Below are 26942 nucleotides of genomic sequence, written 5' to 3' on the forward strand. Positions count from 1 at the left end.
GCTACCCATGACCCTGCCACTGCCACTGCTGCATCTGTACGACATCTCCCTCTACATCCATGCTGTTGCCCATGGCCCTGCCATTGCCACTGCTGCGTCTGCACTGCAACTCCTCTCATCATGTTGCATCGTGTTGCCCATAGCACTGCCACTGCTAACTGCTGCACTGCAACTCAGTTACTGAGAAGTAAGTAACTGATCTCCCAACTTTGACATCTCCATCAGGCTAGAAACACTCTCGATGCTGAAGCTCGCTTTGTCACTGACAAGTGCTCCCTCTCTTACCTCTGCGTTGTTGCAACACCTCTGTGCATCTCGCACTGCCACCTCACGTTGTCCTGGGACTCCTGCACTGTAGCTCCCTCTATTGCTCCATCCGCATCTGTCTCTATCGACATCCGCCAGTCCTGCTACTTCTCTTCGGGGCTCTCGTAGCAAGGTATAATCCGAGAGGTTGGGTACCTCGAGGATCCTGCCCCTCATCGCTTGTAGTCCGTCTGACTACAGCTCGATGTCTCCCCATTTCCTCTCAGGTGGCGCATGAGCACTCATGGCACATTTGTCTCCACTTCTTTCTCTGCCCTTGCTGGCACAACCTTGGTCTCAAAAGCCTCTCCCTTGCTCTTCCTCCTCGGACACTGGCTCATATAGTGACCCAGTTCCCCACAGTGGAAGCATTTGACCTTGGAGAGGTCCTTCTTCTTCTGTTTCTCCTGCTTTCCCTCAGATGCTAGGGTAGCATCCTCCTCTTCCTCCTTCTTGATTCTGACCCCCTTGCTGCTGCATCCCGCCTTGGTTAGTCTTCTGATCTCTTCTTGAGGAAGAGCTGCCCACAGTTCCTCCCAATTTGGAAGGGTCGACTTGCCCAGTATTCTTTGGACAAATACCTCCCAATCCTCTGAGACTGCGTTCAATGCAATCCTCACCAACATCTCCTCATTCGACGTGGCCCCTATGGAAGTCAGTTGATCCCGGATCTCCTTCAATCGATCGAGGAAGGTGTCTATCTGTTCTCCCTTCTGCATCTAGTATGACCACAACTGATTCTATAGTAGCATCTTCCTCTACACGGACGTATGTTGATACAATTTCCTTAGGGCCTCCCACATCGCATTTGCTGTGTCCTTTTCGGCAATATGTGGTACTACATGGTCCTTGACCCCGTCAAGGATGATGCTCTTGGCCCTCGCCATTGCCTCCTCGTACTTTTCATTCTCAACTGGGTCAACTGGGATCGCTATTGTGTTTAGGGTGAAGTGCTTGAGACGATTCTTGTCTAGAACGGACAAGATCCTAGCCTTCCAGACTACGAAGTTTGAGGCTCCGTCCCATCTGTCCTGATCTCTTACCCCATTCATTGCCATTTCGCTACTCCCCTTTTGACTCTTCCAAGTTTCTCTACTTCCATCTTGAAAGTTCTCAGTGTGACTCCCTCTGAGCCTCGATTTCCCTCCTGGAAACCCCTCTACCAATGTTGAGATGCCCCCACTCTGATCGTTAGTGTAGCTGCACCACTGATCCAGATTTCTTGGCTAGAAATCCTCGGTAACAACTCCCTCCTCCTTGGTCTTGCTCTGTTAGGTACTGTTTTGACCATAGTACCCCACCGGCTTCACTCCGCAACTTACCCACAACCTCCTATGCCCCAGCAACCTGAAGGTTAGAGCCTCTAGGCTCTGCGTAATCCCGACACCAGCAAAATCGCACCACCTGGCCACGGGTGTCAATCCTTCATGACTGAGAAAGATGACTGGGCATTGTGTAGGTCAGCTATGCTCTCTTCCACTGTGCTGATCCTCTTCCCGGCTCGAACTAATGATGCAGGCACTGCGTCACCCCTTCCTTGCTGCTTTTTTGCTAGGAACAACTTCTGTCACTCGGGACTGCTATTTCTACTGCTGCTGCTCTGCTCGGCTGATGCCCTTAGTTATCCTGTGATCTGCAACCACGCTCTGATACCATGTTGGAATTTCTAATTCTAACTGTTAGAAATCCTTCCTGTACCTTCTGATTTATTTCTTCCTACTTGTTCTGTTAATTAACAAGTTATTTACCATGTAAACACTAAAAATAAATACAAGTACAGTCTCAACACATACAGATCATCAATTGAAGGAAAAACAAGCACACAAGTGGCACTATTATTTTTGGACTAATGTCCCCGAAAAAACCCATTGTGGGAAAACCGGTGCAGCTATCTGAGGGTTTTATTATTAAGCAGTTTGAGAATACAATCTGGGTGCCAGAAATGGCTCACCCAACAGAGAATGCCCTTGGCAGTAGTACCTCTCCTAGCACACATATATATTGGGCATTCGTTGACCTCATTTGGCATTCATAACAACTCATCCATTTGATCTGAAACAAGGGGTTTTGTTCACATGTGTGAAGGAGGAAGAAGACAAAGTTGCCGGCGAAATTTGACCTTTCTTGTTTCTGCTTTGACCAACGTTGAATTGTGATTTCTTGTTGTTGTTTGACTGAGCTTTTGACTAGACTTGGAGGCCAAATATTCTTCATGTTTTCTTGACTATTCTTTGATTTTTCATTGAACAAAAAATTGTCTCAGTTTTGTGCATTGACCATAGGTCAACCATTAAAGTTTGACCGAGATTTTTTGAGGAATTGCAAGCCGAATTTCGGCCCCTTTGACCAGCGACCTCAGGCTGAAATTCAACCCTCTTGTGCAGACTTTGATTGTGAGAAATGTTGACCAAATTCTCTCTTTTGTCTGGTTTGACTTGGCATTTATTAAGGTCAAAATTTTGGTATCTCTTGTTCATTGTCATTATTGTGATCTCTATTGCTCTATTGAAGTTAATGGTTGAAAAATTTCAAGTGTAACTACTTAATGTTTGGAATGTTGTAAAGAAGTCAAATTGTCTCATTGGAAGTAGTTATCAATGTGAAAAATTGTACTAGTCTTGTTTGTTCTAGAAAACCAACATGGTATTAGAGCTTGGTGAAGAAAAGAGCATGGGATCACTCTTGAAGAGATTGTAGAGGTGTGATTGTAAGATTTTGTGGTGGTCCGAAGTTAACCTTGTGATACAAGTCCAAGCTATTTTCTTGTCGATATTTCGAGAACCTTTTGTGGTGAAGTCTTAATCATACCTGTGGAAAGAACAAATTACTTATGTGGTGAACTCCGAAGGGTAGAATCTAAGACAGTTCTATGGTTCAGACCCAAAGATCATCTGAGGTATCGACTGAGAGTCTGAGATGTAATCCAAGCTCCTAAGGTATGATATCCATATAAGATGGAAATCCAACAAAGCCAAGAACCTACAAAAGGTATGGATACGTTCAGGGTTTGCTTGTCTCAATTGACATTTCTAAGCAAATCTAAAGAGCTCAAATCAAATGCTAAATGAAGACCTAAATCCTAAATATCATCATATATTATGAATGCTAGATCGTAATCCGTCAAGTCCAAGAAGGTCTCCAAGCCAAAGAATGCCTTCGTTTTAGGACCTTGAAGACCATCAACAAGCCGCAAGTCTCTTATTGTCACAAATGTTAGAAGTTCGAGTTTATATTTGTGAATGATTTGAGTTTTCTGTATTCTAAGCTCAACAATTCTGAGTTCCATCTTTGTGAGATCCACCTCTGTGACATCCGAACTCTCTGTAGCATCCTATCTCTCTGTGGCATCCGAGTTTCCTTTGTGATTGAGGCCAAGTCTTGAAAGAAATTTAAAGCAAGATCTCTGTGGCATTATTCAAGGCAAGTGCTAGTTATCTTTGTGAAAAATGCAAGTTATCACTATGGAAAGTGCAAGTTCTGTGATGATGATGATGTAAATTAAAAGATGATGATCCAAGCTCCTTGATGATAATCCAAGTTTGAGGCATGAACTGAATCAGTGACCAAGTACAAGCTTGTATGTCTCTGTGGAGGGAGTCAAGACCGAGCCACTTTATTTCTTTGGAAGGACAAAGTCTTGTGATAAAATCTTTTGTGTCTAGATCCAAAAATTTTAGAAATCTCAGAGGCCAAAATTCTTATGAAAATAAGCCAAGTGACCTCTCAGAAGAACCTTGCCTCTATGATTTGTTTATTGTGATTATCAAGAGTATATATTGAGAAGTGTTGAGCATAGTAAGTATTTTGTCTTAGACCGAATGATCTTGAGAAGGAGACCAAGATTCGTGCATCTGAAGTCAACTAAAGATATTCTTATCTTTAATATTGATCTCCACTTTGTTATATCTAGTGAGGTCGACATATTATTTTCAAACAGATAGAAGATGCTAATACTCATTGCCAAGGAAGAATGCTTCTCAGAAATCAGAGGAAAGGAACTAAGATCATGGAAATAACTCACTTAATTTAAAGCCAATGAAGTTTTGATTGCATTGCGAGGTATGCATTATTTCATAAGTTTTGTTCCTTTGAGAATTGAAAGAGTATTTTCCCACAAATCTCAAGCACAAGAAATTTAGAACAAGATTGTTCTATAATTTGGGAAAATGTCTTAAAATATTGAGAAGAGTTCTAACAATATTCATTGAAGATTTTTTGAGCCAAGAATGCTTGGCATTCTTAAGACAAATTGATCTAGAATCTTGTATGAACCTGTATAAAATATGTCTCTTTGATACAAATAAGTAATGTTCCTTTCTAAGCCAAGGTAATTTCCTTATGTTGAGACACTTGTTATTGAAGAGGTTGAGCTCCTCTTTAGGACTGAGATCGTATCAAGGAGAATAAGTCATTTGTAGAATAAGGATCCTAGCTTGTGCAAAACACATTACGATATTGTTGGAAATATTGAGAGGGGGGAGGGGGGTGAATCAGTATTCCTTTTCAATTGTTATTTTTACCAGTTAAATCATTTATATTTAGAACACAAAATTAACCACATGAATAAATGCTTTTATTAATATAATCTTTACAATAAATCAAGTATAATGTATATAGGGCTCCAACCAGTTGCCAAGCACCAACTTGGACTTTTTGTGAGGCTCCAACCTCCAGGGCACCAACCCTGTCTTGTCAAGGCACGAACCTTGGATTTAGGAGTACCAACTCCAAGGACACCAATCCTTCCAATTCTAAGGCACCAACACCAAGGGCTCCAACCCTCTGCTATATATTGTTTAGATATGTTTGGTAGTAATTCTCTGCTCCCAACATCTTCTTCATTGAATTCTGTCTATCTACATCTTCACTGCTACATCAATGACAACTTGTCTTCATATGAAGGAGTCTTCACAATTCTTCATATTGCCCACACAAAGTCTGCAAAGTTATATCATGATGATTTTGAATAGCCATCATGATCTCCAACAATGTTTTGAAGATCTACTGATGCTTTTCAACAAGATATCTTTGATAAGTTGCGCTAAGCCCTCAATATCTGCACAAAGGCAATTCTCTGTTTTCAACCCTCTGTTCTTTACTGTTGTGGTAACTGTTTTAGGCGTGACTGCTTCTCACTGTTCTTGCTATCGCAATCTCTTACTTCCCAGAAACAAATTCACATACGCTTCAATGTTGGTGCTGGCTACTGCTCCCTTCAAACGATGTCAGATGAAACTTTATTTTTCCCTTCACAAAATTGTTCTTCAGGTTGCGTTATGTACTTGATTAATTCATCACTGGTCTGAGCCTTTCAAAGGTTAACCTAATCAACAGAGTTGCTCGTCCTTCAGCTTCCTTCTTTCCTGCTGGAGATTTGGCTTCCTTCTGTCCTGCTGGACCTTCGACTTTTTTCTTTTGTCCTGCTGGACCTTCGGCTTCCTTCTATCCTGCTAGACCTATGGATTTCTCTGTTTCTTCCAGCTAACCGGTTGTAAACTTTCCTTGTTCTCTGTTATAGATGCTTGATACGCCTAACCTTTGGCTTCCTTTTTTGCTCGCTTGATCTTCGACTTCCTCTGCGCTCGCTCGACCTTTTGGCTTCTCGATCTTCGGCTCCCTTCTGTCTCTTCGAGTACACCAATACTCAAAAGACACGTTCATTTGGAAGAGAGGCTGACTTATGATGTTGTATATTAAACTTATATCAAAGAGGCCCTTTCATCAACAAACTTAATTATTCACGGAAATCGCATCACAAGAGAGGTTATACCCATATTGGAGATCCCACATGCCACGTCATTCCTTTAATCCCGCAATCGCAACTTTCATGAAAATCGGAGGTTTTACAAGTGTGCTCTGTCCTTCGATATCAACATCATCGATATTCACATATCAACATAGTTAAAACCATATAATGGGTGGTCCCACCAGCCACATCATCACCTTAATCGCAATCACAATTTTCAGAGGTTTGTACATAACATAGTGATTCCACTACTGCCGATGGAGCGGATGCGATACAATCTTAAGCAGTTGTTAATAAACCCGTCGGGTCCACAACCTTATGGCAATCGACGGTTTTCCATCGTTACATCTCTTCAAGACTTGCGATATGCGATGGATGCGATATTTCTTTAGGATGTGTCATAATGGTGCAAGGAGTCCGCATACATATCACAATCGACGGATTTCAATGTGGCAAGGCTTTAAAGAGGCTCGCGATGTGGCGGATGCGATACCATATTAAGGGCTGTTACTATAACCTGTTTGGGTCCACATGTATTATCGCAATCGGGGTTTTAATGTGACAATAGCTTTAAAAGGACTTGCGATGTGGTAGATGCGATGTTGTATTACGACGTATTGTAATGGTCCCGTGGGTCCGTATATATATCGCAATCACAGATTTTGAGTGGTGGCATAAAATAGAACTGCCGATATTATACACTGTTGAAAGGGTTCCCATGGTTTATTACTTCCTCCGATATGACTCTTATTTTTTTATTCTCGCTCTTGTGACTTTTCTTCACTCTTTCACTCTTCCGATAGCTCTTCTTTCAATGATGTGTTCCTCTTTTTGGCTCTTTCTTTGCTGCGTCTTCCTCTTTGCTCCTTCCGATATTTCATGCAATATCTCTGATATGGCTCTTACTCTTGGCATATGCGATAGATCTGCTTTGTCTTGGCTTGTTGCTCCTATGGCTTCTCTTCACTCCTATGACTTCTGATACACTGCTCCAATAGCTCTGTTTATGCTCCTCCGCCGTTTTCTTCCTACCGGTTCTTCTTGGGCATATATTACATGCGATACTTCCAATATGGCTCCAATATGTTTTCTTCTTTACTCCTCTGATATCGCTGTTGCTCTTTGTTCTTCCGATAGCACTTACCCTTGGGCATATTCGATAACCTGCTTCTTTGATGGCTTCCGATGAACTCTTCCTCTCACTTTTTGGCTTCACGATGGCTTCTCCTCTTTACTCTTTCTCTTTCTCTTTTGATGGCTTTTGATATCTTTCCTCCTCGGTTCCACTATTTCTATTATGTCTGTATTCAATCCTTGGATCCTCCATGAGCAATATCATGATCAATGAGCATCAATGGGCAACCTCACATGTCACAAGAATTTGCCATCACAACCACTGCTATATTGACATCAATGACAACCTAGATCAACAAATATGAGATGTTCAAGACCGAAAGTTAATGTCTTCTAGACACTTTGGAAAGGAAGATGCATTGTATGAGCATTCTGAACTAGTATGATGTATTCTAGTATGATATGAGCTGTGTAAAGTACTGTAAGTGCAAATGACTCACATTGTTTTGTTGTGAAGAAGTAAAGAAACACACAATTTTGAACGTGTGAAAATATCTCCAAAGGCTGGGTGTTGAAGAAAATTGCAAAGAATTTGTTGCCTTGAATCTTGTCATTAAAATATGGATATCCAGTTCTGAAGACCCAAATCTAAAGATTGTTGTTACTATCATATTCTTGGTGAAATCATAATCACATGCAGATCCAGTATTATTCCATCATATCACACCAAGGGCATTGGATGAACCTGTTGTTGCCAATCCTTCAAAGAATTGATGTCATATGTGTTGAATTTGCATATACTAATGGGTTTTGACATTCGATTGATAGTCTGGGGCTTGTATACCCTAGCAGGCAACAAGGCTTGGATAAGGAAAACCCTAGGGTTTAGGATCAAAATCCTACGATTGGATGTTTCCATTGAAAGAAGATATTCTATCTCTTGCAAAGAAAGGAATAACATCATGATGATGATATAGATGAACCTGATAATGTTGTTGATGGATGCAAGAGAACTAAAGACCAGGAGGGAGTTGATATTCTTGTAAAAGATAAGTATTTTTGTATCTCTCCTTCTTGTTTATTACCATTGTTATTGTTTTTATTAGTCTATTGCCTTTGTATATGTTGGACACCTAATCCTAAAGGGTTAGTGTGGAATTCGAATGGACAAAAGCAGTCCAAGAGACCTTGGGATCTGAATCCCAAGAGTCATGTATTGTACTATAAATGTGTATCTTATGTTAATAAAAATATGAACTCAATGATTTATCTTTCACACTCTTGTTCTGTCCATGTGTGTTTAACATGGTATCAGAGCCGCTTGTTTTTCTGTGGCCTGTTATGTGCATGTCAGTCCTGCACATCTGCTCATAATTTTGCCCATAATTTTGTGCTGACCTGATTCGAAACGCCCCTCTGTCCATGTGCTGCTCTGCCTGTGCCTGGCGCAGAAAGAATCAATGCCTGGCCCTGCCTAAACGTTCGCATTCTCCTGAGCGCTGTATCTGTCCTCTCTGCCTCTGCCTTTGCCTGAATTCGCTGCACCTCTGACCTGAATTCGCTGCGCTCTCTGACTGCCAGAGACTGCGCCTCTGTCCATAACTGCGCCCTAACGCCTGTCTCAGGTCTGCTCGACTACCATTGTCTCATTATAATTTCTGAGAAACGCATCTGCTCTCGGACTTTTCCGCGCATTTTATTCCTCCATTTGTATAGCAAATATCACTGTATTCTTCCCAGAGGCCGTTTTTTCACATAATCTATGATCGCCTCCCTCCATATGACAGCGTTGCTCCGTCTTTTTCCGGCTACCTTACTCCACAGGACCGTTGTGATCATGCGGGCATAGAGTTTCTGTTCAGGATTTTCTGAGATTTATTCTCATTTTCTTTCACGAGCTCCTTCAGTGTGTATGTTCCAACATCATTTCGATGCCAATGAATGATGTGTCCATATTGTTGTTGCTCTCCGCCATCTTTGCCTGTGCAGGGACTGCGAAAACAAAGTAGACAAGACCGGGCTTGCCGTGAAGGAGGCGAACATTGATAGATAGTTATTTTAAGGACCGTTCTGGAGGCGCGGGATTCCCTGCGGCTATCGTGTGTAAGAGTCTGAGAAGGCGGGGTATATAGCCGAGAGCAGAGATATACATAGACAGCGTCGGTCCATATATACGAGCTTTGTCCATGGTGAAGCCAGTCTATAACCGTCGCGATATCAGATAAGAGGGGAGAACCTACTGAGGATGGCGTAAGTGGATATATATATACTGTCTACGTATTGTATGCGTATGGCTAATAACCATTTGAAATTTGCTATTTCTATGCCTGTTGTATGTATAAAAAGGTTCTATAATTCTGTATAGCGTGTGCTCCATTCATAAACCATGACTGTTATATACTTATATATGACTACGGTTGCGTAAGAGGGTGCGGCATCATTGGCTGTATCTGATACACGAGCTGGAATGTAACGCTATATGATATAGCATATATATAAATACAATATAACGCTGTAAATTGCGCCAGTTGAGCTCCTCCTTAAGCGCTTCCAGGAAAAGCCTCGGTTTGTAATAAGACTTGAAGTTTAAAGGAGTCCTTGAAATCATAGCTGCGTTGAATTGGTTGCTCCTACAAATTGTATGCGTTGAAGGTTTGTTCGTTGAATTCTTGGTAATACGTTGAATTAAAGACCATGAAGGTTGTGTGCTTGAAGAGTGGTGCATATGCTTTATGTTGACACGTATGGTGTTGCGTTCTACATTAATGCGTTAATACATTGATTACCATATGTATGGCATCAATTCTGTGCATTGAATGTTTTTAAACACCGGCCTTTGAAGGTTGTATGCTATAACTCCCTTCTGAAAAACACGTGGTATGCATGTGATGTTCGGTGCGTTATTTGAGGCATTTGTATTACATATGTGCATCGATTGCGTTACTCCTGTTTTGAGTTGAAAGCTGAATAAAGAGGGCCAAATTCATTTTGCTTGGATGGTCGATTTCTCCTCAAGAAGAAATACAAATTTTCCAGCAAAAGGATCCAAATCAGAAGCTTGTTATTCTGGGTGGAGAACAAAATTATCTTTGGTATCAAATCAGTTTTAAAGAGGACGAATTCATCTTTCCAGAGGTCTGATTCCTTATTTGCAGCAGGTTGAAAGTTGTTATCATTCCAATTGGTATATCAGTCCATCTCAAGTGCTGAAGCAGACTTTATTGGTGGCTGAATTATATTGTCCAAGAGGCTGAATTAACCCAGTATCACTGAAGCGCGATCTCCAGGCATCGTACTAGCACTGGATTAAGGAAATTAATTGCTTTCGTGTCAGCTGGAGCAAGTTTCAGGTTCTGCATTGTAATCATTGAAGATCATTCTCAAATAAAGGGATCAGAGCGAATTTGATACTGTGCACAAAGCTTTCGCTTATAGACAAATGGATGTGCCTCGTTGCAGTTGTATTGTTGAATGGTGAATGCAGTATAACTAGAGTTAACGCTGATAGATGATTTGTAAGTCAAATTTTTTATGACTTGGCACATGCTCAAGCAGATTTTAAGAGCAGTATTGAAGCCACCTCGAAGCAGATTTGGTGTTGTCCATGGAACAATTTGAAACAACCTCTGAGTGAAGTGATTCGTGGAGAAGTGACCAGCATTGTGAAGTGAATTTGAAGCATTTTTGAAGACATTTTTGGAAGTCATTTTTTTTGCAGTTTCTTGTAGAGATTTTGGAGCAGTTTTTTGTAGAGATTTTGCATGATTTCCATAGCAGCTAGATGCTCTGAAGTTTGAAGTTGAGGACAGCGCTCATCTTCACAGTTATATATTTTTTTGCATTGGTGATGTTATGATCCAGTTCATTCTTGAAACGAACTGTGGACTGTTGATTTACCATGTGCCCAATTGTACCAATGTTTATTGTAGCTTGACGAGAAATGTTTATTGTAGTTTAACTTGGTAACATCCAGCTTACTCAGGTCCTGCTCCATCAACCATTTTCGCGACATTGTTGCCACTTGATAAGCCCTTACAATATCTTGTAGTAAGAGTACAATATTATTTTTCTGTTGCTGTTGCCTCAGTTGTGTTTTTTAAGTGACATTGAAGAAAAATGGCCAGACTTGAAGATGCATTAAAGTTATTGAATATCCTAATTCATTCCACTGTTGATGAGATGGTCAAAGTTAACAAAGAAACTCTCTTTGACATCCAAACCTCTCTGCAAACTGCACATGAGAATATTGAGTTTTTGCAGCTTGATACAAAGCTACAGCAGGAAGAATTACAGCAGTGGAGTCATCATTCTGAACCTGTTTCTGTTCAGAACAATGAAACAGACTCCCATGAACAGCAAGTCAATAATGTTACAGTTCATTCAAATAAAGCAGCAGTTGTAAATGCAGATGCAGAAACTCAATCTGCACTTCCCAAGCCCATCATCAGACCTTGGGAACAGCTTGTCCACAACAAGCACAGAACTGGTCTTGGATATGACAAGGACTTGTCCTTTCATATTCCAGACTACACCAAGCCCATTCAGTTTCAGAGTGCTGGATTCATTCATGACAGTTCACCTGCTATTCATGACAGTTCAGCTTCAGCTGTTCCAGATTTTGCGCCTCTTCCACAGCAACAACAACAACAACAAATTGAGAAATGCCAACACTGTGATCGAGTTGGCCATCTGAAAGATCACTGTTTTGATCTTCATCCATGTGAGCACTGTCATAAAACCAGCCATTCTTCACACAGATGCTTCAAAAACAAACGTCCTGCAAGAACAAAGATTCATCTTGGATGGATCGCTTCTTGGCAATGGGCATCAACAGCCAAGAAGATATTCCAAACACATGTCAGAACTTGTTCTAGAGTATTGAACAGTCTTGCAGTTGAGTTTTCTCCATCTTCTCACCTTGTACCTGACAGGGGGGGAAATGATGGTCATCTACAAGCTTCAAAGTCACATCAAGCGAGCCTGAGCCACAACCTGCCACACCAGTTTCAGAGTTGTAGTCAGAGACAAGATGCCTGAACATGCCTTCAGTTGGCAAATCTGGGACTTCCTCTAGCAGAAGACTTCAGCTTCTTGCCAGTTTCGGAAGCATTCCAGGAACAGATTAAGAACACTTCCTCTAGCAGAAGACTCCAGCTTCTTGCCAGTTTTGGAAGAGTTCCAGGAATTGCATTAAGCATTCCAGAGTTGTTGGTCATCCTTAAACCATCACAGATTGAGAACACTTCCTCTAGCAGAAAACTTCAGTTTCTTGCCAGTTTTGGAAGAGTTCCGGGAACTGCACTAAGCGTTCCAGTGTTGGTGGTCATCCTTAAACCACCGCCCTTTTTTACCAACATTTCATAGAGCACATTCAGCGTAGTGCTGCCATGCATTTTTGCACATTTTGTATTACAGCTCTCTTCTTGGACTCATACATAACCCTTCGGATTAAGGGGGGGAATGTTGGACACCTAATCCTAAAGGGTTAGTGTGGAATTCGAATGGACAAAAGCAGTCCAAGAGACCTTGGGATCTGAATCCCAAGAGTCATGTATTGTACTATAAATGTGTATCTTATGTTAATAAAAATATGAACTCAATGATTTATCTTTCACACTCTTGTTCTGTCCATGTGTGTTTAACAGTATATCTTGCTTGGTTGTGATTGTTCTTCCATGCCCTCCTAGTGAGGATTGCAAGTACAAGGAATGTTGCCAGAGTTGTAGTAATAGATGGAAAGAATGGAAGAACCAAGCAAAGATAGTGACAAGAAGACTCGTTTTGTATTGGATGAACCCTTGACTCAGAGGGAGCAATCAGACTAGCTAGATTGATGCTTGTTTTGAAAAGAAGTCAATTGTGACTTCTAAGATGAAGATGGAAAGAAATACCAAGCAAAGGATTACCTCTATAAGAGGGAGGAGAATATGAAGTTAGGGTCCTCATGGTATTCTTGAATTGATGGCTATTTAGAGCAATGTTGATCCATTGCTAAAGATGAGCCCGTGGTTTTGATGATCTATTTTTTACTAGGGCTGAGAACCTCTTTGTCCAGTAAAACTTGGCATGTTGGACTGCAAGTCCTTGGACATTCACATGGTGACAAAAATTGAAGAAGCTGTGAGACTCTGTCTCTGTTCTGATTGATCCCTCTATGCATCGTAAATTGATTGGCTCATTGAACTATCTGGTTAACACCATACTTGATATCTGCTATGTTGTGAATACATTCTTGATTGAGCCCTCACATGTGCATCGGGTTGCAATGAAACATATATTGAAGATCTACGTGGCACCATTGATTTTGGTTTGAGAAATGTTTCTAATGGAGAATTGCAACTGTATAGTTTTTATAGATTGGGATGAATGCACTAAAAATAGCAAGAGCACTTCTGATTATTGTTTTAGCCTAGATTTCATGATGAGTATGATGCAGACCTCTGTTGCAAGAGTGAAGCTGAGAATACAACTGATTGTTTAGCCTGTTGTGAAGTAGTTTGGCTTCGAAAATTGCTTGCTGGTTTGTTTGATCAAGTGCTAGAATCGACCGTGATATATATTGTAGCAATCAAAGTTGTGTGAAGCTTTCTGATAAACAACTTTTTCATGACAGGTCGAAGCACATTGATATCAAGTGTCACTATATCTGGGATGTCGAAGAGATGTGAGGCTCAAATACATTTCTATTAATGAGCAGGTTGCTAATGTTTTGTCAAAGCCACTATCCCGGATGAAGTTTGCTTGTTTTTGTGAGAAGCTTGGAGTGACTGAGAATTCCTCTTGGAGAGAGAGAGAGCATTGATTGTATAGCATCACGAATCTTCCTTGGGCTTGGCTGAGAAAACATGGTTTATGGTTGGGAAGATTGTTCTGGTTACTCCCTTAAGTCATTGTATTTGACTGAGAGACGATATGGTCAGGGAGATTGATTCTTTTGACGTCGAGATCAAGATTCCTCCCTTAGGTTTTGGACCAAGATAATTTATAGTTGAGGAGTTTGATATTGAGATAGGGATTCCTCCCTTAGATCATTAAGCTTAATTGAGAGACTAAAGGATTGGTTGGGGAGATGGACCTTGTGTACTCTCTTAGGTCATTGGGTTTGACCGGGAGACCATTGGTGTGGTCAGAGAGTTTGATCCTGATTACTCTCTTGAGTCATTGTGCTTGACTAAGAAACCATTCCACATGGTTGGAGAGTTTTGCCTCATTGATTGATCCCATGGTCAGTTGGGTGTTGACCTTGATGCCATTAGGTTTGGCTTGTGGGATGAGTTTGATGCTATGTATCTTTCCTTATGATGAGACTTGTACATCTGATCTCTCCCTTAGGTTATTACTGAGAGACCAATGGATTGGTCAGGGAGATTGATCTTGAGAGAGAGAGAGAGAATGAAAATTACCTCCCTAGCTAAGAGGGAGTGTTGAAAACTGGTAGCTTTGGTTGGTATTTTCATTGGAAAAAACAAAGGAGAAATTATGTATTTTCAAATTGTCCAAGTCGGCCTCAACACTTGAAGGGGTTTGACCCCAAGGTCAAAACCTATCTCCTAGCACACATATATACTGGGCATTTGTTGACCTCATTTGGCATTCATAACAACTCATTCATTTGATCTGAAACATGGAGTTTTGTTCACACGTGCAAAGGAGGAAGAAGACAGAGTTTCCAGCAAAGTTTGACCCTTCTTGTTTCTGCTTTGACCAATGTTGAATTGGGATTTCTTGTTGTTGTTTGACTGAGCTTTTGACCAGACTTGGAGGCCGAATATTATTCATGGTTTGTTGACTATTCTTTGATTGTTCATTGACCAGAAATCTACCTCTGTTTTAGGCATTGACCAAGAGTTGATCGTAGGTCAATCACTAAAGTTTGACTGAGATTTTCTAAGGAATTGCAGGCCGAATTTTGGCCCCTTTGACCAACTACCTGAAGCTGAAATTCGGCCCTCTTGTGCATATTTTCACTGTGAGCAGCATTGACAAAATTCTCTCTTTTGACTGGTTTGACTTGGCATTTATTGAGGTCAAAGATTGGTAGCTTGATTGGAATATTCTGATGTACATTTTTGATGAATTGAACACTCTCTCTCATAAGGAAAGATTGTTGGGTTTTCCCCCTTGTGGGGTTTTGTCCTTAATAAATTTGGGTGTCTCTTATTCATTGTCTTTACTGTGATCTCTATTGCTTTATTGAACTTAATGGTTGAAAATTGCCGAGTATAACTGCTTAATGATTGGGATTCTCTAAAGAAGTCAAATTGTATCATTGGAAGTAGTTATTAGGGTTTGACCCCAAGGTTGAAACCTATCTCCTAGCACACATATATATATATTGCGCATTTGTTGACCTCATTTGGCATTCATAACAACTCATTCATTTGATCTGAAACATGGAGTTTTGTTCACACGTGCAAAGGAGGAAGAAGAAAAAGTTTCCAGCAAAGTTTGAACCTTCTTGTTTCTGCTTTGACCAACGTTGAATTGGGATTTCTTGTTGTTGTTTGACTGATCTTTTGACCAGACTTGGAGGCCGAATATTATTCATGGTTCAGTGACTATTCTTTGATTGTTCATTGACCAGAAATCTACCTCTGTTCTAGGCATTGACCAAGAGTTGATCGTAGGTCAATCACTAAAGTTTGACTGAGATTTTCTAAGGAATTGCAGGCCGAATTTCGGCCACTTTGACCAACTACCTGAAGCTGAAATTCGGCCCTCTTGTGCATATTTTCACTGTGAGCAGCATTGACCAAATTCTCTCTTTTGACTGGTTTGACTTGGCATTTATTGAGGTCAAAGATTGGCATCTTGATTGGAATATTCTGATGTACATTTTTGATGAATTGAACTCTCTCTCTCATAAGGAAAGATTGTTGGGTTTTCCCCCTTGTGGGGTTTTGTCCTTAATAAAGTTTGGTGTCTCTTATTCATTGTCTTTACTGTGATCTCTATTGCTTTATTGAACTTAATGGTTGAAAATTGCCAAGTTTAACTGTTTAATGATTGGGATTCTCTAAAGAAGTCAAATTGTATCATTGGAAGTAGTTATTAGTTTGAAAAATTGTACTAGTTTTGTTTGCACTAGAAAATCAACAGTGAATATATGGAATGAGGATAGGGCCTTCAATATTTAGGATTTTTGGTTAGTAGGCTTCGATGTCCTTAGCTTTCCCTTTTGCGAACTACTTAACCCCAAACTTTGTCTTCTAAAGGAAAAAAAAATCTTGCTTTATGGAAAGGGTTTAAATGTTGCCCATGGCATTAGAGGATTCATAAAGTACATTAAAGTGAGAATTTTAGTCCCTTGAAGTAATCCTATTGTTCTCTTTAGTTTAATGAGTCAGAATTTTTCTTCAAAATTTGCTAGGATCTAGCTTAGAGAGGTGTAAAAGTCTCTTACATTCTATTTATATACTACCTTTTTCTCTTCTTTTAATTAAGGCTTTGTTCCTCTTTATCTTATGGGAATTTAGTGATTTTTTAAAAATAATCCCTAATTGCTTTTCTAGGAATCTTACACACTTTTATCATACTAACGGTTGCCCATTCTATTTTTCCTTTTACCCAACACCTTGAAAGAAAACATGTTAATTGAAGTAGAAACGATCATCATTAAATTATGATAATGGTCTTTAATAGTCCTTAATTGATAGAAGATTTAATTCATATTTACATTCTTTAGGAAAAGATCAACTTTGTTTTCTGTCAAAGATCAAGTGGTTTTTGTTATTATAATTCTATATTATGGGGCTTTTGTGCATGACAAAGTTTCGAGGTAGGGTTATAGGCAGTGTTGTTAAAATCGCGATGCGCTTTTTTCACCTTCCCGCATAAAACGCGATTTTTATCCCAAAAAATCGCCGGTTTTTTTTATAGCGATTTTTTTCGAAAAAAATGCCGAGGGCGCGGGCAGCGGGCTTTTAATAAGGAAAAAAGAATTTTTTTTAAGTCATTTGACTGTCGCCGCGCGGAGGAGGAGAAGAGCTGAAGGGTTTGGGTCGACTTTGGGAGCGAATCCAAGTGTTTTTAGGAGAAATCCAAGACAAGATCACCAATTTGTCCATAAAAACGGTATGTAGATTAATTTTTTTTTGTTTTGCTTCTTTAAAAACTTTGTTTTTCATTGTTTTTAAAGAATTTTTTTGTAATTTTTCATTGATTTGGGATGGGTAATTTGTTATGACTATGAGAACCAATTTTTTAATTTTTTTTTTCATTTTTTTTAAACATTGTTTATGTGTTTTGAATTTTCATTGTTTTTTGGCATTTGCCATTGGCATTTGGTTGGGTAACTTGGGTTTGGAAATTGGGATTTTGGAAATAATTAACTTGTAATTTTGTAAATGCTAAATTGTAATTTGTATTATGTAATCCTAAATTCCTATTTCCTAATCCTTATTTTTCCATAGGTTTGCAAATTCAAAATTCAAAAACAAACATGCCAAGGAAATTGGATCCTTTCTGGGAATATGGTGAACCTAAAGCTCCGAATGATAGACAAAACTTGAATTGCAAGTTGTGTGGAAAGGAGATAAGCGGGGGGGTGTACAGGTTGAAGTTCCACCTTGCACAAATCCCTGGACGTGATGTGGGGCCCTGTATAAATACAAATCCTGAAATTATCCAAAGAGCCATGAGAGCATTGGGAGAATTAGAGCACACTAGAGAGGCCAAAGAAGAACTCAAAGGGCAACTAAAAAGGTCAGCTGAAGGAAGTGGGCCAAGTGGCACTGGTTCTACTGCAGCGTCAGTCAATCCGGTAGCTGCATCATCATTTTTTGTTCCTCGAACCACACCTGGTTCACAACCAACTATCGGTTCAATGCTAAAAAGAACTGAAAAAGAACAAGCTGATAGGTTGATGGCAAAATTTCTCCTCTGGAGTGATATTCCTTTCAGCGTTGTAAGGAATAATCCATTTTTCCAACCTACTGTTGATGCTATTGCCAGTGTTGGCCCGGGGTACAAAATCCCTTCTCTTCATGATTTCAGAGGCCAGATTCTTCAAGAGGAAAAGCGTGACTGCACCCAAAGATTGGAGGATTTTAGGGCATCATGGGCACAAACAGGATGCACTGTTATGTCAGATGGTTGGACTGACCAAAAGGGGAGAACCCTTATAAACTTCTTGGTTAGTTGTCCCAAGGGGACTATGTTTATCAAATCTATTGATGCAACTCATCAAATCAAAGATGCAAGAACTTTATGTGATTTGCTGGATGTGTTTATTTTGGAGGTGGGTGCAGAAAATGTTGTCCAAGTCATAACGGACAATGCTGCAAATTATGTTGCTGCTGGTAGAATGCTTATGGACAGGCATCCTACTTTATTTTGGACACCTTGTGCTGCCCATTGTATTGATTTGATGTTAAAGGACATAGGGAAAATTCCCTTTGTCAAAGATATTGTTGACTCATCAAAAAGCATCACAAAATTTATTTACAATCACACATCTGTGCTTAGCTTGATGAGAAAATGCACCAACAACAAAGAGTTGGTGCGTCCCGCCATTACACGGTTTGCGACGAGTTTCATATCTCTTCAATCCCTCTTGAATTCTATGTGGGATTTGAAGAGAATGTTTCTTTCAGAGGAGTGGCGTGCTTCGTCAATGAGCCGCAAACCAAAAGGAGAGGCCGTGTGCAGACTAGTTTCATACCAAGAAGACTTCTGGGCGGGAGTGCAGGAGGTGTGCGCTGTTACTGAACCTTTGGTAAAGGTTCTTCGGTTGGTTGATGGTGAGAAGCCCGCAATGGGCTATTTGTATGAAGCCATGGACAGGGCCAAAGAAGCCATTCGGTCCTACTATGATGATAAGGGAGATGATGGGTTTCAGAGACAACTCCTTCTATGGGAAGTGATTGATGAGCGATGGAACAACACACTCCATCGTCCCATTCATGCTGCTGGGCTTTTCCTGAACCCTGCATTTTCTTATGCATGTGGGTTTGATTTTGATGCTGAGATCGTGGATGGATTATTAACCTGTGTCCAGAAGATGGTGAGATCTCCAGAACAACGTATAGAGATCTCTAAACAAATTGAGACATATAAGATGTCAGGTGGCACATTTGGCTTTGAGATGGCTGTCACTGATAGGACGATTAAAATGCCAGGTATTTTTTAGTTTGTACTTTGTAACTTTGTTTCAAATTTCATTGTCTCTTCAAATTCCATTTTTTTCTTATGTTTATTTAAAATTTTATTTGTAATTTTGTTGTAGACGCATGGTGGAAGATGTATGGTGGCCGAGTACCCCTTTTGCAAAAGCTTGCCGTACGCATCCTCAGCCAAACATGCAGCTCCTCAGGATGTGAGCGCAATTGGAGTGTATTTGAAAAAATACACAACAAGAAGCGCAATAGGTTAACAACTTAACACTTAAACATTTAAAATATTGCAAATTTCCAAATAAATTTTTGAATTCATTAAGCAATATTTTTTTTATAATATTAATTATTAATTATTATTTCATGAACTTTGTACAGGTTGGAGTCCCATAGACTTAATGACATGGTCTATGTCTACTACAATCTTCGATTGTGGGTGAGGCAACTAGAGAAGACACCTGATATGGATGCCATCTCATTGGATGGGATTGACACCACTGCTGAATGGAGGGTTGAGACCGAGAGGCCTCTCATGGATCCCACTGATGATTGGTTAGTGCAGGATGAGGGGGAGGAGGAGGGGGAGGAGGAGGAGGAGGAGGAGCAGGAGCAGAGGAGCAGGAGTTGGAGGAGCAGGAGGAGGAGGTGACACCGCCTACCCGGGCTACCACTACCACCAGTAGAGGACGTGGTCTCCGTCTACCTACAGTAGCTGCTACTTCTACTTCTTCAGCTTCTAGAGCACGTCAGACTCCACTGCCATTTCCACCAGCACAGGCACCAGCATCTTCATCTAGGGGGAAAGGGAAAGCAGTGACATTTTCTCGCAAGAGGGGCAGAGGAAATCAATAGGATTAGAGTCTTAGACTTTCATTTTATTGTATATGACATTATGACATGATGAGATACATTATCATATTTTTTGTTGATATTTTGAGGCTGAGTTGGGACTCAGGACTTACTATTCAGGACATGATTCAATGTTATGTGTGATTTTAGCGCTAGAAATGATATTAAACATCTTATATATTAGTTTTTTTATCATATTTATGTGTCAATGTATTTATTTTATGTTGTAGATGGTTTAGATATTAAAAAAATTGAAAAAAAATGAAAAAAAATGAATATTTTTGTGCCAAACGCTTTTTTCCCGCTTTTTTCCGCTTTTTTCCCGCTTTTGCCGATTTTTTCCGCTTTTTTCCCGGCGCCGATTAAATCCCGCTCGCGCTTTTAACAACATTGGTTATAGGTTTATGATCAGAGTCAAGATCATAGTTGTTTATGATGTAAAAATTTACTATTTAGTTTTAAATGGGGTATTAAATATCACAAAATCTATGACATTGTTGCCAAGACCTTGAATACAAGTCATCCAATTGGATTTTGGCCATTTCATTATACCATTGCAAATTATGAGATCTAGAGAATTGCATAGCTTAGACCCGAAGAAGTTATCAACCGAGGCTTTGGATATTGCCTTCATTTTTCAATGTGTGAAAATCAAATTTTAAGCCATTGTGAGGATTGCTACCCACCAAAAGTGGGTGACCTCATAGGAGAAATTTTTCTCTTATCATCTCTTCCAGTCAGCAGCCAGCAAGCTCTGACAGCCCCACTAGTAGCCAATGATGATGTGCCATTCGTATCTCTGCCACCTGCATCAGTGATATTTTTCCTTGCCCATTTGGCAAGAGCACATGTTGGAAGGTGGGTTTTCGACAAAAGGTGCTTTACTCATTTTGCAATTAGGTGCTTATGCTTGTTTATATTTTGGGCATTTGGCATGGATCATGGGGTAACTTAGAAGGAAGAGGGATTTTGACTGTCATTTTGTTTCCTCATTTTGTTAATCTTTCATCCTAGTCTGATGGGACCCCCCCAATGGCCCAATGGGTATAGGAAGGGTATAGTTGCATCAGTGTCCCAAGTATGAGGATGTATGGTGCCAATCCCAAAGAACCAGTGGTCAGTTGAACACGAAGAAGGGAGGTGGAATATGGGGCTTGTAATGTAAGATGGAAAGTGTTAAGTATGATACCTATCAATTGAAAGGTGGGCCAAGGACATGTCATTTTCCCTTAGGGGCTAGAAACACTTAATAAAGTGGACTATTAGCCACTCCTACCTCGGAAGGTGACACCATTACGAGTTCAAAGCCCTAATTTTGGAAACTTGGTTCACTTAGATGCAAAAATGATTAAATGTACCTAAAGATGTGGTTGTTAGCACTGGATATTGTGTGTAATTGTCAGGTGGTTCCACGGCCATGGCTTGGGAAACTTAATTGGGGTCCAAGTGTTTTTGATAAAGGTATAGAAAATTCAGGTTTGAGGTGGATGAAAGAGTAAATTCTAGATTTGGGTTCAAGGGAGCAATGGGTCAATCTAAAGGCTATGGTTGGCCTAAAGAGGATCAAATAGGTTTTCCTGAACACGTCAGATCAAGAAAAAATTGAAGGCTGTTATAAGCTAGGATTTTGAATCAACGAATTGCTGCAATACAACAGTTTATAACAACAAAAAATTTAGTTGTAGCAATATAAAATGAAGGCTAAATTAAACAGTAAACTAGGGATAAATTTCAGCAACTTTTGATAGTTTCAAAGGCATATAACAGCAATAAATTGCTCAATGTTAGCCCTATGAAAAGGCTGTAAAATGCATGAAAAACTTCACTTTTGCTTCTCTAATGCATTTTTCAACAACGTCTAAGCCTATGACAATGATCAGCAAATCATTTAATGCTGAAAATATAAGATTTTTCTGTAAATAAACCCTAATTACCATGAAACAAGAAGAAAAACAATTTTTACATTTTTTGAGATTGCCACAAGAGAGATGGACTAATGCCTTCTCATTCAGGGCATATGGGGTCTTGGAATTAAACAATCCTAGGGTTTCCTTGGAGTGATACTAAATCCAAACAAACTAGGGCAAATAAACAAACTTACCCTACAGTTTGGGATCTAGTTTCCCAATTTTCCAGATGATTAAGAGAGAAAAAGTTCTTTATTCCTCAAATGCTTGGAAAAAGGGTTTATCTTAACAAGGGATGAAGAATAAACTACCAAATAAACTAAATTAGCACATACATATATCCCATGAAACATAATGCCAAGATAAAACAAATAAACTTACTTCACCATGCATCATCCAAGATTCACCATAAGCATCCATGAAAAGTGATCACATCATGTCACAATTTCTCATTCAACCAGGTCTCCATAGCATACAAGAGAGAAGAATACTAATCAAGAGATTAATGATCCAAGTTGTGACAGTGAATCCAAGAAGTGAATTGATTCCCTACATTATTTTTTCCTCCTGCTGAGTGAGGGCAGTCTACATGCCACTAATGCCTGTCGTGATTTTCTCTTGCACATCCATGGAATGATGGCAGTGAAGAGGTGATTGGTAGATGTGTTTGTAGAAATAACTGAGTTTATTATGTTCTAGGGAGATTATTGTCTTAGAGAATTGCATTTGTTCAAAGCTTTAACTTACATAATATTCAAAATGGAGTTAGTAAGTGGACAAAGTTAACTTCTCTGGGGAGGTATGTTCTGTTTTGATCCACTCTTTTTTTGAAATTTCATTGATCCAGTTCATCTTAAAATGTGCCCAAACTTTTAAGGATGAAGTTCCATTGTCAAAGTTTCCATTAATTGGGCCCTGAAAACTCCTACTGGATTTGGGGAAAATAATTTTCAAATTGAATGAGGTTGAGTTTGTCTAGTTATTAAGTAACTCCGTTCAAAATATAAAATATTTGTTCAAATAAATTAATTTGTAGTTTTATATAAAAATATGTACTATTTTGTTACATAGTGTACCCCATATATTTATTCCATTTATTTTTAATATGCAAGAACTGCCAAAAGCAGTGGTAGTGTAAGAAATATATTATCTGAACGCATTATATGGTCAAAAAAAATTCACAAACAAGAGATGTCTTAATTAAGTGCATTGACTTGAAAATGTAAAGCTTTAGGTTGTGTGTTTTCCTCTTTGCTATAACATCACTGATTCGAAGCAGTGAGTTCGTTAAACCTTTCACATCAAGGCTCAAATGAAATTCATTTCACTGTATAGAATATGGAGTTTTTGAAATGAGAGTAGATGTATTACTTGTGTTCAACTTACGATCATTCTGTGGCAAGTGCGGGGCAAAGTTACATGGGATTTTTTTTTTTTCACTATTTTGAAATAGTTACAGTAGCATCGCCAATAGTTCAATGCCTTTTTAATTTCTGGTCATTTGGAAACAATAAGTAGATGCAGTTTCTCTATATACATTTCGCATATTGAACACATAGCACGTGCATGACTACAGTTAGAGGAACTTCGGGCTGACATTGCTGATGTCAAGCAAATGTACCGAGAGCAAGTGGACATGCTTGTAAGCCAGGTACTCGTAAGTCGACATGTATTCTACATTTTCATTACTTATATTATGAAGTGAGTAATGATGATCATATTGAATGTTCATCACATGCAGATCGAGAAGTTGAGTTCTTCACTTGGCAGCAAATGATTTAATTGGCTTTTCAAGGTCAGATATAGTGCAGCGATGAGTAGATAACAAACATTAAAATTATGTGGCACTCGGATTGGCTTGGTCTGATCAATTTTGTCTATTTATTTGGGTTGAAGGCTTATGCTTCTGATTGGACTCTCCAAACAAATATGCACCAGATCATAGACAATGTATATGGATGAGTCTTCTCTTCATAATCAGTGAGGACGAGTCTTCTCTTCATAATAAGTGAGTTGTTGTTTTCCATGACCTAGTTTCATGCTAGGCAGTTGGCAATAAAACCTTCAAGTAGTCAAGTGGGTATACTCTCTTATTTGCTTCAGATATTTCTTTTGTAATTTTTTTTGAACCACTCCTCCATGTTCCATGAAAATGAAAATCATCAAAATTCTTCTATTGTTGTTCATTTAACACATTGTGGCATAACAAGTGAAATCCATAAACTATTAGTGGCACGGTCAAGAATGCTACTGCACCTTGTCAGTTATGATTAAAGCTGTGCAATCAGGCAAACTTTAGTCTTGATTAAAAAGAGTATAAACGTAAGTTTTGTAACTTGATGATGACAGTTACAACTGCATTTGAATGTGAAGTGCTCGCTACAAATGGAAGCGTATATTATAATTTTATTCATTTGGAAAAAAATAAAATTCATTAATATCTACTATAAAAATAAAAATTTATTTATTCTTCAGGGCTAGTACTGATAGACGAGTTCCTCAATGTTGATGTGAACATCGAATATTCTATGATTGTCTATGAATATAGACAATTTTGTATAAAATTATTGTATTTTGATTTTATTAATGAGGTAATTTTATTTTTACTTTTGTTATTTTAAAATGAAAATTTATTTTGTCATAGTAGGTACAGTATTAGAAAATTTATTCTTTATAGTATGTACACTATTTTGTTTTTTTTTTTCTAATAGTTGGTACACTATTCTTTGTTTAATATTCATCTAATACAAGATTTAACGGACAATATGAAAAGTTTGCCAATTGTTTTTCAGTTTCTTAAATCTGCTATTTAATTTATTTAAAAATGATTTTTCAGTTTCTTCTTTAATTTATTTAAAACTTATGAAACGTGGATATCTAATTTATTAATAATTATTTATAAAACAGGTCATTGGCATTTGGCATTGGAATTTATTAAAAACTCATTTATGAAACGTGTATATCCTTGTAATTTATTAAAAAAATATTTATTTGGCCATTTGGCGTTCATTTGGCTATTGAAACACAAACGCTGATCACTTCTAAAATATTAGTTTTTTATTATTTTAGATTTATAACATTATTAATATAAATATCAATACTAATATTAATTTTAATAAATATATTAAATTATATTGATTGATTTTATTTATAAAAGTTGATTAATTTTGATTTTAATATTAATGTAAATATGACTTGTTGAATTGAGGCTTCTGTGATCCATATCAAATTCCAACCAGTGCAGTTCATCGTCAAGACAAGTTGAAGAATCAGATCCATCATTGCATGTTAAATAGTGCGGTTCATCGTCAGGGCAAGTTGAAGAATCAAATCCATCATTGCATGTTAAATAGTGTGGTTCATCGTCAGGACAAGTTGAAGAATTAGATCCATCATTGCATGTTAAATAGTCCTAGCAGAACCTCCAACCTCCAACGACTATAATCCTAGACCATGCAACTATAATCCTAGACCATGCAACGACTATATTGACTAACGGCTATATATGACTGGGGATAGTTAGACGGACGAGGGGTATAAAAATAAGTTAATTTCATAGCTAGTTAGTTATATTATTATTAAACCAAAAGTCAAAGGGACAAATAATTATCCTAGGGGTTTTAAATATATATATATGTGTGTGTGTGTAATAAATTAATTTTAAAAGACTATTAAGTAGATAGTTATAAAAAGTATTAACTAATTAATAAAAATATATAATATAAATATTAGAATAAGTGAAGTGTTAGAAAAAATAAGATTTTAAATATTCATATTTAATTAATTGTCACATTAACCTAGAGGTATTTAACTAATTTAATTGTTTATATGAATTTACCTAAAGATCCTTACTATTTTATAATATATATATATTTATTAAGATAATAGTTAGTATAAACAAAAATATAATGATAGACTAAGTCAAGTGTTGGAAAAAAAATAGTATAATTAATCGTTTATTTTAATTGTTAAAATTAACATATGAAAAAAAGAAAAAGACACGAACAAGCCAAAAAACGAGGGAGGGAAGGGAAGAAAACGACTAGGAAGAGAGTGCTAGGACACAACAACTACTAATCTTCCAGCCATCTTCTCTATTGAGATTGCTTGACCTTTTTTCAATCTCAAAGGCTTCCCTAACTTTCCGATGGTGGAATTGGGAAACTCTAGCAATCACACTAGCGTCCTCAATACACACATGATGCTTGGTTCTTTCCACATGTTCAGCTAAAGCGGAAGAACCAAGTCTTCCGCTTTCGCTGAACATGCGGAAAGAACCAAGCATCATGTGTGTATTGAGGAGGCTAGTGTGATTGCTAGAGTTTCCCAATTCCATCATCGGAAAGTTAAGGAAGCCCTTGAGATTGAAAAAAGGCCAAGCAATCTCAATAGAGAAGATAGCTGGAAGATTAGTAGTTGCTGGGTCCCAGCACTCTCTTCCTAGTCGTTTTCTTCCCCTCCTCCCCTCCCTCGTTTTTTGGCTTGTTCGTGTCTTTTTTTTTCATATGTTAATTTTAACAATTAAGATAAACGATTAATTATACTATTTTCTTTCCAACACTTGACTTAGTCTATCATTATATTTTTGTTTATAAGACCTTTAGGTAAATTCATATAAACAATTAAATTAGTTAAAGACCTCTAGGTTAATGTGACAATTAATTAAATATGAATATTTAAAATCTTATTTTTTCTAAACGCTCAACTTATTCTAATATTTATATTATATATTTATATTAATTAGTTAATACTTTTTATAACTAACTATCTACTTAATAATCTTTTAAAATTAATTTATTATATATATATATATATATATAAAGCCCCTAGGATAATTATTTGTCCCTTTGACTTTTAATATAATAATAATATAACTAACTAGCTATGAAATTAACTTATTTTTATACCCTTGGTCTGTCTAACTATCCCCTAGTCATATATAGCCGT

At 38.3% G+C, this 26942-nt stretch overlaps 1 protein-coding gene across 2 annotated transcripts in view; it reads left to right on the forward strand.

Moving 5' to 3' along the window:
* GC5 (golgin Putative 5) overlaps window positions 1-24171 on the forward strand; it is a 237316-nt gene extending 213145 nt beyond the window's left edge. Inside the window, exons 19-21 of one of the 2 annotated variants that reach the window (XM_089415147.1) lie at window positions 23572-23646; window positions 23737-23790; window positions 23892-24171. In XM_089415147.1, coding sequence (XP_089271273.1) covers window positions 23572-23646; window positions 23737-23772 — 111 coding nt within the window. In that variant the 3' untranslated portion in view covers window positions 23773-23790; window positions 23892-24171. Of the gene's footprint in view, window positions 1-23571; window positions 23647-23736 lie in introns of both variants that reach the window. The other variant, XM_089415144.1, reaches the window with a different exon arrangement.
* Window positions 24172-26942: the final 2771 nt, after the last annotated feature.

The sequence above is a fragment of the Pinus tabuliformis genome, chromosome 6 (assembly GCF_031772625.1).
Source record: "Pinus tabuliformis cultivar Carrire ecotype Pingquan chromosome 6, CPIR1, whole genome shotgun sequence".
Classification (NCBI taxonomy): Eukaryota; Viridiplantae; Streptophyta; class Pinopsida; order Pinales; family Pinaceae; genus Pinus; species Pinus tabuliformis.